Genomic DNA, 13,060 nt, shown 5'->3' on the forward strand with positions numbered 1-13,060 from the left:
TTAGTGTTTTTAAAATTGCTTACAAGGCCTTTATTAATTAATTTTTGTCTTTCGCAGCAGGTTTATTAACGTAAATAAATATTTTCTTTTTAAATAATGAAAAGGTTCCATAAACAGAGAACAATGAGGTGTGTGTTTATCCACATTATTAAGCCGGTGAGCGTTATGGAGAGCACAGCATTAAAGAGTTGTTTGATACGAACCGATTCAGTAAAGAGAGTTGACTCTCCAATAGTTTGTGAGGATTTTATTTTATGTTTTTATGTTATATATATTTTATTAGTTAAATGGAACGTCATCAGCACTCGGATCCCCCGACAATATATTTCATGTTAACAATAAGAACTTTTCACACAAAACGACTTTCATTATACCGGTTCAGTCTTCATGCAATTAGAGATTCGGCACAATGAACCGAGTCCAGGTGCTGCGAGTTTAGATAACGAGCACGGCAGTGACTGGTCTGTGCGGTACTTACTTTTAACCTTAAAGTGTACTTATTTGTACAAAAATAATGCATTTATTTTATTGTGGGTTAGATAAAAACATTACATGTATGGTGTAAAACGTTACATAGTTTAACTTTGTGGGATTGCTTTTTAATTGTCGGATAGTTTCCATGATTGTTGCTGTTTATTTTCTGTGCTTGTACATGCGAGTTGTTTGTCGCCAACCGATTCAGTAAAGGGAGTCGACTCTACGATTGACTCGTGACGACTTTATGAACGGGTTTTATGTTTTAAAGAATTTATTAGTAAAATGGACGGTGAGCTGCTCTCAGATCCTCCCGACAACACTTCTCACCTTCACACTAACTTTAAACCTAAACTTAAATATCTTTTCTTTTAACTATATTATTTTTCTCACAGAGCGACCGTCATCATACCATCTCAGTGTTCAAACAATCAAAATGGCGGGTCGTAACTCACTTACAAATAATACTTTTAATAAAGAAATCGAACTGATGCTGAAAGTAGCAGAAAAGTTATAGATTTATTGAGGATTACACGTGAATACTGTTGAGTATTAATGTCCTGTATTAATTGTATTAGACTACAAATGTTTTATCTGTTTTGTAAGAGGCCCTGTAAATGCTGAGTTTCCATTTAAAATGTGTATGTATGTGTTTTTCAAAGAGGAAACTGAAATACAATAGCCTATTGTTCTTTACGCTCTATACCGATGGAAGATGAACGTAAAGCAGCCTTATCTCTTGATGAAATGGGCTGAAGAATAAGGATCTACATCCAGATGTTTCCTGTTCTAGCTACACAGAGAGTGTGAGAGCCGACTGAACAGGAAAACACCACAAGTCTTGCACTTTTGCTGAGTGTTCAAGGACAATACTCTTGCTCAGCTAAATCGTGTGAAAGTTTTGGTTGACCAGTGCTAGAGAAGGAGGAGTCAGTTTTATAAATAGGAATCGCGCCCTACAGAGAAGTACACTTCTGCATGCAGCTGCCTGTGTGTTTATGAGAAGTGTCCTGAGCTCAGAAATTACTTTTACCAATTTGTGTTTGAATTCTTAATAAATCACTTCTCTTGACTAATTTGTATATGCCCTTCTTTCCTGGGTAAAAGAACACAATCAGCATTTGGTGATCCTCGACGTGATCTGGGAAAACAGGAACCAAGAAGAGTTCTAGGACCATGGAGTGGACGAATTCCCACAGTCACAGGCCGGTCGATTGAAAAAGGTAAGCAGAAAACCTATTAAAATTGAATTTCTGCATAGGATTATAAAGGACATATTAGTTGTGACTGTGTGGATTCCTCCTATCCAGTAAGTGTCTTTAAATTATTGCGTATCATTGTAACTATAAAATTGTCCTTTAGAGATATTGGTAAAAGTATCTTTGTCTTATTTGTGAATTTAGGGTCTGGCCTTGTGGGTGACCCCGGGGCTGAATGAAAGATTCTCCTCGATATTTGTGAATTTGGGAATCGGCCGTGAGGGCATTCCTCACGGCCGATTCCCAAATTCACAAATATCAAGGAGAATCTTTCCGGGGCTGAATGAAAAATTATCCTCGATATTTGTAAGTTTTGTTTTTGTAAAAAGATTTGTGAGTTTGTTTTTGTCTCTCTGGTATATTGATTTACTAGTTAAAATGTGGATTATTGTAATTATTGTTATCACATTGATTGTTTTTCAAGTGGGAATTTGTTGTGATTGTGTTTAGAATATAAGTACATTTTCTGGTGTCTGTGTCAAAAGGTACAAAACGGTTAATAGAACAACAAATTGGACAACATTTGGACAACAAATTAAGGTCTGACAAAGAGGAACTTGGGTTCGTTGTGTGGACGGGGGGGTATTAAATTGTGTTTGTATTGTTTTATCTGAATCTACTGGCAAATTAAAAACATGTCTGAGTGTACTGAAAAGGAAGTAGGTACTGCTGGAAAACTGAAAGTGCGTATTTTTATTAGAATTGAAACTACCAGTATTGTTAAAGTCAAAAAGTTTAAAATTTAAAAAAAGGCTAAAAACCTATTCCTAGAGTGACAGGACAAAAGTTTGTGTCCAGCAGACTCGGATCCGGCCTCTATAAAAGAAGACAGAAAGCGTATTCTTTCTGTGGAAAAAAAAGGAATCTGTAACACCTTTTGTGGATTCTGAAGATACCACTGACTGTCGTAATGAACAGGACTGCATTTCCCAGGAGTCAGTGGGTGATCAGGTCACGCAATCAGCTAATCGGACAGCACCGAGGGGCTCTGCGTCACCTGTTTATTGATTAGCACCTGAAGCTAATTTAGAAAAGGCTATATAAGTGTTGGGATAACAGTGAAACTTTGCGAGGTATTGCTGTGTTTCTCCTGCATACTGTGCGCTTTAAATGTTGATTGCGATTTTGTGTATGACCGTTTCTGACTTCGACTTAGATTTTCCCTTTGGATTGTGATTGTTGATGATTTACGTGCCATACTACTGGCTGTTTTTGACTCTGCCTTGGATCATCCTTGTGTAATTTGAACTGATTAATGAAAGGTCTCTGATTATCTGCGAGCGTCTGCCGGCCTTGTTCACATTTGGCAAATGCCATTGACCTACTCCTACACATGAAGGCCATCAGTATAAATGTGGGCACCTCCCCTGAGATAAACACAGATAGTGAATCTCGATGTCCCATTAAGTCATCGAAACTTAATTTCGATGAGTTTTAAGTTTCGATAGAAACTTAAATAGAAAATTTAAGTTTTCTTAAAAAACGTAAAAAACTGGAGGTGTTTTCAGAGAAAATTTGTGGAAACAAAAATTTGTGGAGTCCGTGTTGCCCAGCGACAGCCCCAAAACATCACTGCTCTAGAGGAGATCTGCATGGAGGAATGGGCCAAAATACCAGCTACAGTGTGTGCAAACCTGGTGAAGACTTACAGGAAACGTTTGACCTCTGTTATTGCCAACAAAGGTTATGTTACAAAGTATTGAGTTGAACTTTTGTTATTGACCAAATACTTATTTTCCACCATAATTTACAAATAAATTCTTTAAAAATCGTACAATGTGATTTCCTGGATTTATTTTTCTCATTTTGTCTCTCATAGTTGAAGTGTACCTATGATGAAAATTACAGACCTCTCTCATCTTTCTAAGTAGGAGAACCTGCACAATCAGTGGCTGACTCAATACTTTTTGGCCCCACTGTAACAAAGAGGCAATAACTGTTGATTCATGAAGGGTCTAGATGTGTTGGATAACTTTTTTCTTTTAATAAATAAAATGATTATTTCACTAACCATTGTTGATTCTAATTTTTCTTAGAATTATTTGTTATTGTTCGTTTTCTTGGGCCGTCTATGTCTTATAATAAAGATTTTATGTGATCATGTTTCAATAAAGGCTGTTGCTGCTTTGTGTACATGAATTTAAAAAGTAATTTCAGTTTCCAGATTTATTGTTTTATTAAGACAGCTTAGAGTTTTGTAATATTTATAAAACACCACATCTTATTAAAAATGTTATCTATTCATAAATGGGCTGAAATATGGAGAAAGTGAGCTTTCAATTCACATTACAAAACATTTATAAAAGATGTTATAACAGTAAAATGTAAAATTTATTGATAGGTTCAGATCTTACATTCACATTGTAGTAATTTTCTGTAATTTAATGTACATTAAATAAATATTTGCACTGACAGCTCAGTTAAGAGCTCATTTTTCCATCAGTTGTTTTTTGGTGTTCTTCTCAGGTTTCAGGATGATTATGTAACATTTAGGAAGAAAAATACAGAACAGCAAACCAAAACTGGAGGCCAGAATAGCAAAAATCTCCACAGCTACAGTAAATTTACCAGGTGAACTGACATACGCTGGAATAAAAGTGATCCAAACTGCACAGAATATCAACATGCTGAAGGTGATTAATTTAGCTTCATTAAAATTATCAGGAAGTTTTCTAGCTAAAAAAGCCAAAACAAAACACAGAAGAGCCAAAATCCCGATATAACCCAGAACAGCCCAGAAACCCACAGCTGACCCCAAGTTACATTCCAGAATGATCTTTTCTTTGTAATGCTTGAGATTTTTAAACGGGTACGGAGGAGATATTATTAACCAAAGAACACAAATAATAACCTGTATTAAAGTAAAAGCAAGAACACTGAGTCTCTGCTGTGGAGGCCCAAACCATTTCATGACGTTACTGCCCGGAAGTGTCGCTCTGAACGCCATCAACACCACTATTGTTTTACCCAGAACACAGGAGATGCAGAGGACGAAGATGATCCCGAACGCTGTGTGGCGCAGCATGCAGGACCACTCCGAGGGTCGATTGATGAAAGTAAGTGAACAGAGGAAACACAGAGTCAGAGAGAAGAGCAGCAGGAAGCTCAGCTCAGAGTTGTTGGCCTTGACTATCGGTGTATTTCTATATCTAAGGAAAATCGTTGCTATTATCAGTGTCATACATGCACCAGTTATAGAAACAGCAGTTAACAAAATTCCCATCGTTTCCTCATAAGATAAAAATTCAATTTCCTTCTTTACACATTTATCTTTGTTTGGATTTGACCAGTAATCTTGCTGGCACTGCTCACATTCAACAGAATCTGTTATGAAGGGACAAAGAAGTTACAGTTAACAGTAACAGTTACATACTCAGAACAACAATGAGACATAATTCTGTACTATTCTATCAGATATATAGAATGAATACTTTATATACCTGTCATGTTGCTGATTTCCCCTGCAGCACATGGAATGCAGTCAAAGCAGCAGATCGGTTTTCCTTTTTTCACAGCCTTTCTCGTTCCTGGTGGGCAAATTTCACTGCATACAGATATTGGTACCTGTACCCAATATAACAGGGTTTTTACCCAATTATTTAATTAATTATTATTTAAACATAACAACAGATAAAATGTAAAAGTAGCTATACTTTGTAAGAATGATATATATGAAGAAAAACCCTCTGAACTTACCTGATTGCTGTATTTTGCCCACACAATAGAGGCCATGTTTACTGTTAAACGGTCATGAATAGGAAAAGACGAATCATACAGTCCAACAGTAACAAATTCATGTTGGTGCTCTTTACTTGTTTGCCAGTTTATTATTTTATACTTTCCTGGGGGGTCACCGTTTTTATCAAAATAAACTTCTTCACCATCTTTGGTTTTGAATCGAACCTTTTTCAGTTGCTCCAGAAACTAAGAAAATAAAACAAAGATTTATTAATCATGGCTGGTTACCTGAAGTACTAAAGTTTAGAACAGTGTCTGAGCATCTTACTGTGAGAAGATCAGGTTGGTACTTAGAGGCACAGGTTTGTTGGCAATTAAGAAGGTCATGCAGGGTATGGGCAATGGCATAAACTCCTTTATACACATTACTGAAAATGGGCATCAGGGTCATGTCAGTATAAGAGTTTTTCATCTCAGACAGTTTCTCTTCTCCTGTGCACAAAGGTAATTCTTTTGAATCGATCTGCTTTGTGTATGTACACCCAAACAAAGCTTCCCAGAATTTAGTAAAAATGGCACTGCCTACAGATTTGAGTGGTTTAATATCTAAAATAAAGTCCTGCAGACCGGTTACTGTTGTTTTGGGAATAGCCAGGCCTATGGCTCCTTGTAGCACATTGTGTATGTCCATTCTAGCCAGTACTGTATCAGAGATCCAGCCTTCAGTTCCGACCCACTGGTAACCAGTGATGTTGTGTTCAGCAAACGCGTCTATCAAAATCTGCAGATCCCATTCAGCAATAAATCCCACGATTACTCGAGAAGTGGAGCTTTTGATTGTTTCAACAATTCTCATCACTTTTTCTTGTGAGTAGGTTCTAAAAAATGGAAGAGAATATTCCAAACATATTCCCAACTGCTCAGCCTCTTTAGTAAATGCAGCCATCCCATTGTTACCATAGTCATCATCTCTTCTTATTGCTCCAACCCAGGTCCAGTTAAAGTGCTTGACCATCTCTGCCAGTGCTCTGCTCTGATGGTAATCACTGGGAATAGTGCGCAGAAATGAGGGATATTTGCTCTTGTCACTGAGACACTCACAGGTAGAATAGTGACTGATCTAAAATTGGATTGACACACATTAGAATTAATATTCACACATGATTTTTACAATATTACACATTAAACCACAGTCATGAAACACATTTTTACACGTAATTAACATAGTTGTGTTGTCATAGTCATAAAAACCTACAAAAATTCTTACTAAAGGCATACTGAAGGGTCCGATACTCTTTGCTACAGCCATGGATATTGATGAGAATGATTCTCCAATTATGGCTTGAACCCTGGCTGACTTTGTACATGGCTCATCTAAAACTGATTTCTTATTCCCATTAATCAATGCCATTGCTGCTTTAACACCCAGTGCTGTAGAAGTACAGGTGTCATAGATCTCGTAACCCAGTGAGACTCCAGGCAGCAAAGATGAGCTGTTGTTGATCTCCTCAATTGCAAAGATCAAGGACTGTGAATATTGGAAAGCTCTGGAATTTAGACTGGTCACACATATACAAATGCATCATTTTAGAAGAAAATCCAAGGGCAACATTTGAATAATTAATAACAATAATATACCTGATACATTTTTAAATGCTATTTCTTTTACTTATGCTGCTTACCTCGTGCAGTTTATTGAAGGTGGTACAATAGTATAGGTCATGTCTGTGATCTCCCAGCCACCATGGAAGGGAAAAATTGCTCCCACTATGATATCCCCATCCTTCCACAGCTGTGGGTACACAGGTTCTCCCAGCAAGCTGCAAATAGTCTCATTAGCTTTGGAAAAATTGATAATGGCTATTACCACATGCAAAAGAGTGAAGACAGACTCCATCTACCTACAGCACGCTAAAGTGTAGGTTATTATCAAGAGCATGTACTAAGACCTGTCTGATGTGGTATTGTGGTATTTATACCTTTAGATATGCTAATTCTCTATGGCAAATTCACACTCGTGGGCTTTTGTCAGTGGAAGTGTGACTTTTACATCTGCAAAAATAGACTTTGATATTTACCATGTTTTACTGTTCACTGAGCAGAACACAATAAAGTGCAGTAATGTTTTCTAACAATGTTTTTATCATCAAATTTATTTTGTTGACTTTTTACAAAGATCTATAATGCATTCTGTATTCTTACATATTTTATCAGGGTCTTTATAACCCACCTGTTTACTGTTATAAGAAAACATTCTAAATCTATGTGGCGTCTGAACGTGCAGATTTTCATTTGAGGCTTTAAAACTAGACAGTATAAATATCTAAATTATGCTTTTTAAATAAAGCAAATCCTATTTTACTAACAACGTAAGTTATTATAAGTCTTATTTAAAACATTGGCTTACTGCCTTTAATGGATTTACTTTGGTGATACTAACCACAACCATAGATTTTTTCGTCAGACCTTAAAATCCAATGAATTAAGAAAAAGAAATGCTATTTATTTCTGATAGTTCTACTGTGCCATGTTCTGCTTGGCGCTGCCAACCCAGCTACAACTGAACCCTCTCAGGTCACACTTCAGTGACCCAGACACCAGAGAGGCCAAACACAACACAGTGATACCAAAGAAAAGGTGCAGGGAGAGAAGCTGGCATTATTACTTGCAAAAATGCAAAAAAGGAGAAGAAACCCCTACACTTCAGCAGTACTTCAGTAACTGGTACTGTGAAGAACCAGCCATGGTGACACTGGCTGACTGGAAGGCCTCATTATTCAGTAAAGAGAGTTGACTCTTCAATAGTTTCTGAGGATTTTATGAACATGTTTTTATGTTATATATATTTTATTAGGTAAATGGAACGTCATCAGCACTTAGATCAACCGACAATATATTTCATGTTAACAATAAGAACTTTTTACACAGAACGAGCTTCATTATACCGGTTCAGTATTCATGCAATTACAGATTCGGCACAATGAACCGAGTCCAGGTGCTGCGAGTTTAGATAACGAGCACGGCAGTGACTGGTCTGTGCGGTACTTACTTTTAACCTTAAAGTGTACTTATTTGTACAATAATAATGCATTTATTTTATTGTGGGTTAGATAAAAACATTACATGTATGGTGTAAAACGTTATATAGTTTAATTTTGTGGGATTGCTTTTTAATTGTTTGATAGTTTCCATGATTGTTGCTGTTTATTTTCTGTGTGAGTTGTTTTGTCGCCAAACGATTCACTAAAGGGAGTCGACTCTCCAATTGACTCATGACGACTTTATGAACGGGTTTTATGTTTTAAAGAATTTATTAGTAAAATGGACGGTGAGCAGCTCTCAGATCCTCCCGACAACACTTCTCACCTTCACACTAACTTTAAACCTAAACCTAAATATCTTTTCTTTTAACTATATTATTTTTCTCACAGAGCGACCGTCATCATACCATCTCAGTGTTCAAACAATCAAAATGGCGGGTCGTAACTCACTTACAAATAATACTTTTAATAAAGAAATCGAACTGATGCTGAAAGTAGCAGAAAAGTTATAGATTTATTGAGGATTACACGTGAATACACAACAGGGAACAACTTACTCATATTGCTTACAAGTTCTCTATTTATACACAAGTGTGGGCTTTATTTGGGTAAATCTAGCCCTATGGCACACATATCTGGGGCCCTTTTCACATCTTATTAAGCTTAAACATTCACATATATACTATAGAATAATGAAACGTGGGAATTGCTTCACACGGGCCTTCATCCTCTACTGAGAAAAACTTAACAAATATTATAAAAAGAGAGAAAGGTATACTTCAATTATATTGATGAAACTACCAGAAATGCCTTTATGTTTACAATGCACTTATATTCCTACATCTTTATATTAAACTTCTCCACAAAAGACTCAGCACTGTATTGAATGATTTATGGACTAACCAAGGGGCAATTACTGTTGTATCATAAAGAGTGTAAATGTGTTGGATAACTTTTCTCTTTTAATAAATAAAGTGATTATTTCATTAACCATTGTTGATCGTTTTTCTCCTAGGGTTATTCATTATTATTTATTTTCCTGGGTCATCCATGTCCTAAAATAAAGATTTGAAACAACATTTAAAGATTTTATGTGGTCATGTTTATTTTAATGAAATCTATTCATAAATGGGCTGAAATATGGAAAAAATTAGTCTTCAATTCACATTACAAAACATGTAAAAAAGATCTAAATGTAAACTGTATTGATAGTTTGAGATCTTACATGCACATTGTAGTAATTTTCTGTAATTCAATGTGTATTAAATGAATATTTACACTGACAGCTTAATTAAAAGCTCATTTTCCCATCAGTTGTTTTTTGGTGTTCTTCTCAGGTTTCAGGATGATTATAAAACATTTAGGAAGGAAAATACAGAACAGCAAACCAAAACTTGAGGCCAGAATAGCAAAAATCTCCACAGCTACAGTAAATTTACCAGGTGAACTGACATACGCTGGAATAAAAGTGATCCAAACTGCACAGAATATCAACATGCTGAAGGTGATAAATTTAGCTTCATTAAAATTATCAGGAAGTTTTCTAGCTAAAAAAGCCAAAACAAAACACAGAAGAGCCAAAATCCCGATATAACCCAGAACAGCCCAGAAACCCACAGCTGACCCCAAGTTACATTCCAGAATGATCTTTTCTTTGTAATGCTTGAGATTTTTAAACGGGTACGGAGGAGATATTATTAACCAAAGAACACAAATAATAACCTGTATTAAAGTAAAAGCAAGAACACTGAGTCTCTGCTGTGGAGGCCCAAACCATTTCATGACGTTACTGCCCGGAAGTGTCGCTCTGAACGCCATCAACACCACTATTGTTTTACCCAGAACACAGGAGATGCAGAGGACGAAGATGATCCCGAACGCTGTGTGGCGCAGCATGCAGGACCACTCCGAGGGTCGATTGATGAAAGTAAGTGAACAGAGGAAACACAGAGTCAGAGAGAAGAGCAGCAGGAAGCTCAGCTCAGAGTTGTTGGCCTTGACTATCGGTGTATTTCTATATCTAAGGAAAATCGTTGCTATTATCAGTGTCATACATGCACCAGTTATAGAAACAGCAGTTAACAAAATTCCCATCGTTTCCTCATTAGATAAAAATTCAATTTCCTTCTTTACACATTTATCTTTGTTTGGATTTGACCAGTAATCTTGCTGGCACTGCTCACATTCAACAGAATCTGTTATGAAGGGACAAAGAAGTTACAGTTAACAGTAACAGTTACATACTCAGAACAACAATGAGACATAATTCTGTACTATTCTATCAGATATATAGAATGAATACATTATATACCTGTCATGTTGCTGATTTCCCCTGCAGCACATGGAATGCAGTCAAAGCAGCAGATCGGTTTTCCTTTTTTCACAGCCTTTCTCGTTCCTGGTGGGCAAATTTCACTGCATACAGATATTGGTACCTGTACCCAATATAACAGGGTTTTTACCCAATTATTTAATTAATTATTATTTAAACATAACAACAGATAAAATGTAAAAGTAGCTATACTTTGTAAGAATGATATATATGAAGAAAAACCCTCTGAACTTACCTGATTGCTGTATTTTGCCCACACAATAGAGGCCATGTTTACTGTTAAACGGTCATGAATAGGAAAAGACGAATCATACAGTCCAACAGTAACAAATTCATGTTGGTGCTCTTTACTTGTTTGCCGGTTTATTATTTCATACTTTCCTGGGGGGTCACCGTTTTTATCAAAATAAACTTCTTCACCATCTTTGGTTTCGAATCGAACCTTTTTGAGTTGCTCCAGAAACTAAGAAAATAAAACAAAGATTCATTAATCATGGCTGGTTACCTGAAGTACTAAAGTTTAGAACAGTGTCTGAGCATCTTACTGTGAGAAGATCGGGTTGGTTCTTAGAGGCACAGGTTTGTTGGCAATTAAGAAGGTCATGCAGGGTATGGGCAATGGCATAAACTCCTTTATACACATTACTGAAAATGGGCATCAGGGTCATGTCAGTATAAGAGTTTTTGATCTCGGACAGTTTCTCTTCTCCTGTGCACAAAGGTAATTCTTTTGAATCGATCTGCTTTGTGTATGTACACCCAAACAAAGCTTCCCAGAATTTAGTAAAAATGGCACTGCCTACAGATTTGAGTGGTTTTATATCCAAAATAAAGTCCTGCAGACCGGTTACTGTTGCTTTGGGAATAGCCAGGCCTATGGCTCCTTGTAGCACGTTGTGTATGTCCATTGTAGCCAGTCCTGTAACAGAGATCCAGCCTTCAGTTCCGACCCACTGGTAACCAGTGATGTTGTGTTCAGCAAACACGTGTATCAAAATCTGCAGGTCCCAGTGAGAAAGAAATCCCACTATTACTCGAGAAGTGGAGCTTTTGATTGTTTCAACAATTCTCATCACTTTTTCTTGTGAGTAGGTTCTAAAAAATGGAAGAGAATATTCCAAACATATTCCCAACTGCTCAGCCACTTTAGTAAATGCAGCCATCCCATTGTTACCATAGTCATCATCTCTTCTTATTGCTCCAACCCAGGTCCAGTTAAAGTGCTTGACCATCTCTGCCAGTGCTCTGCTCTGATGGTAATCACTGGGAATAGTGCGCAGAAATGAGGGATATTTGCTCTTGTCACTGAGACACTCACAGGTAGAATAGTGACTGATCTAAAATTGGATTGACACACATTAGAATTAATATTCACACATGATTTTTACAATATTACACATTAAACCACAGTCATGAAACACATTTTTACACGTAAATAACATAGTTGTGTTGTCATGTTCATAAAAACCTACAAAAATTCTTACTAAAGGCATACTGAAGGGTCCGATACTCTTTGCTACAGCCATGGATATTGATGAGAATGATTCTCCAATTATGGCTTGAACCCTGGCTGACTTTGTACATGGCTCATCTAAAACTGATTTCTTATTCCCATTAATCAATGCCATTGCTGCTTTAACACCCAGTGCTGTAGAAGTACAGGTGTCATAGATCTCGTAGCCCAGTGAGACTCCAGGCAGCAAAGACGAGCTGTTGTTGATCTCCTCAATTGCAAAGATCAAGGACTGTGAATACTGGAAAGCTCTGAAATTTAGACTGGTCACAAATATACAAATGCATTATTTTAGAAGAAGATTTAGGGGCAACATTTGAACAATTAATAATAATAATATACCTAATGCTTTATTTTTTACTTATGCTGCTTACCTCATGCAGTTTATTGAAGGTGGTACAATAGTATAGGTCATGTCTGTGATCTCCCAACTACCATGGAAGGGTAAAACTGCTCCCACTATGATATCCCCATCCTTCCACAGCTGTGGGTACACAGGTTCTCCCAGCAAGCTGCAAATAGTCTCATTAGCTTTGGAAAAATTGATAATGGCTATTACCACATGCAAAAGAGTGAAGACAGACTCCATCTACCTACAGCACGCTAAAGTGTAGGTTATTATCAAGAGCATGTACTAAGACCTGTCTGATGTGGTATTGTGGTATTTATACCTTTAGATATGCTCATTCTCTATGGCAAATTCACACTCGTGGGCTTTTGTCAGTGGAGGTGTGACTTTTACATCTGCAAAAATAGACTTTGA

At 36.8% G+C, this 13,060-nt stretch overlaps 2 protein-coding genes across 2 annotated transcripts; both read right to left on the reverse strand.

The window, feature by feature from the left end:
* Positions 1–4,161: 4,161 nt before the first annotated feature.
* LOC134323426 (extracellular calcium-sensing receptor-like) lies at positions 4,162–7,308 on the reverse strand. The gene is made up of 6 exons (XM_063004954.1): positions 7,094–7,308; positions 6,679–6,970; positions 5,740–6,531; positions 5,430–5,657; positions 5,174–5,297; positions 4,162–5,057 (listed from the first exon to the last, which is right to left on the reverse strand). The coding sequence occupies exons 1-6, from the start codon at positions 7,306–7,308 to the stop codon at positions 4,162–4,164; spliced, it is 2,547 nt and encodes an 848-aa protein (XP_062861024.1).
* A 2,443-nt stretch (positions 7,309–9,751) lies between these two features.
* LOC134323427 (extracellular calcium-sensing receptor-like) lies at positions 9,752–12,886 on the reverse strand. Its single transcript, XM_063004955.1, has 6 exons — positions 12,672–12,886; positions 12,269–12,560; positions 11,330–12,121; positions 11,020–11,247; positions 10,764–10,887; positions 9,752–10,647 (listed from the first exon to the last, which is right to left on the reverse strand). The coding sequence occupies exons 1-6, from the start codon at positions 12,884–12,886 to the stop codon at positions 9,752–9,754; spliced, it is 2,547 nt and encodes an 848-aa protein (XP_062861025.1).
* Between the last annotated feature and the right edge of the window lie 174 nt (positions 12,887–13,060).

The sequence above is a fragment of the Trichomycterus rosablanca genome, chromosome 11 (genome assembly GCF_030014385.1).
Source record: "Trichomycterus rosablanca isolate fTriRos1 chromosome 11, fTriRos1.hap1, whole genome shotgun sequence".
NCBI lineage: Eukaryota > Metazoa > Chordata > Actinopteri > Siluriformes > Trichomycteridae > Trichomycterus > Trichomycterus rosablanca.

Coding starts and splice junctions, on each gene's coding strand:
- LOC134323427 (XM_063004955.1), bottom strand. CDS start 12,886: ATGGAGTCTGTCTTCACTCTTTTGCATGTGGTAATAGCCATTATCAAT. Junction 11,248..11,329: donor ACCAACCCGATCTTCTCACA/GTAAGATGCTCA, acceptor TTATTTTCTTAG/TTTCTGGAGCAACTCAAAAA. Junction 10,888..11,019: donor GGGCAAAATACAGCAATCAG/GTAAGTTCAGAG, acceptor TATTGGGTACAG/GTACCAATATCTGTATGCAG.
- LOC134323426 (XM_063004954.1), bottom strand. CDS start 7,308: ATGGAGTCTGTCTTCACTCTTTTGCATGTGGTAATAGCCATTATCAAT. Junction 6,971..7,093: donor CCTTCAATAAACTGCACGAG/GTAAGCAGCATA, acceptor ATGTGTGACCAG/TCTAAATTCCAGAGCTTTCC. Junction 5,058..5,173: donor GGAAATCAGCAACATGACAG/GTATATAAAGTA, acceptor CCTTCATAACAG/ATTCTGTTGAATGTGAGCAG.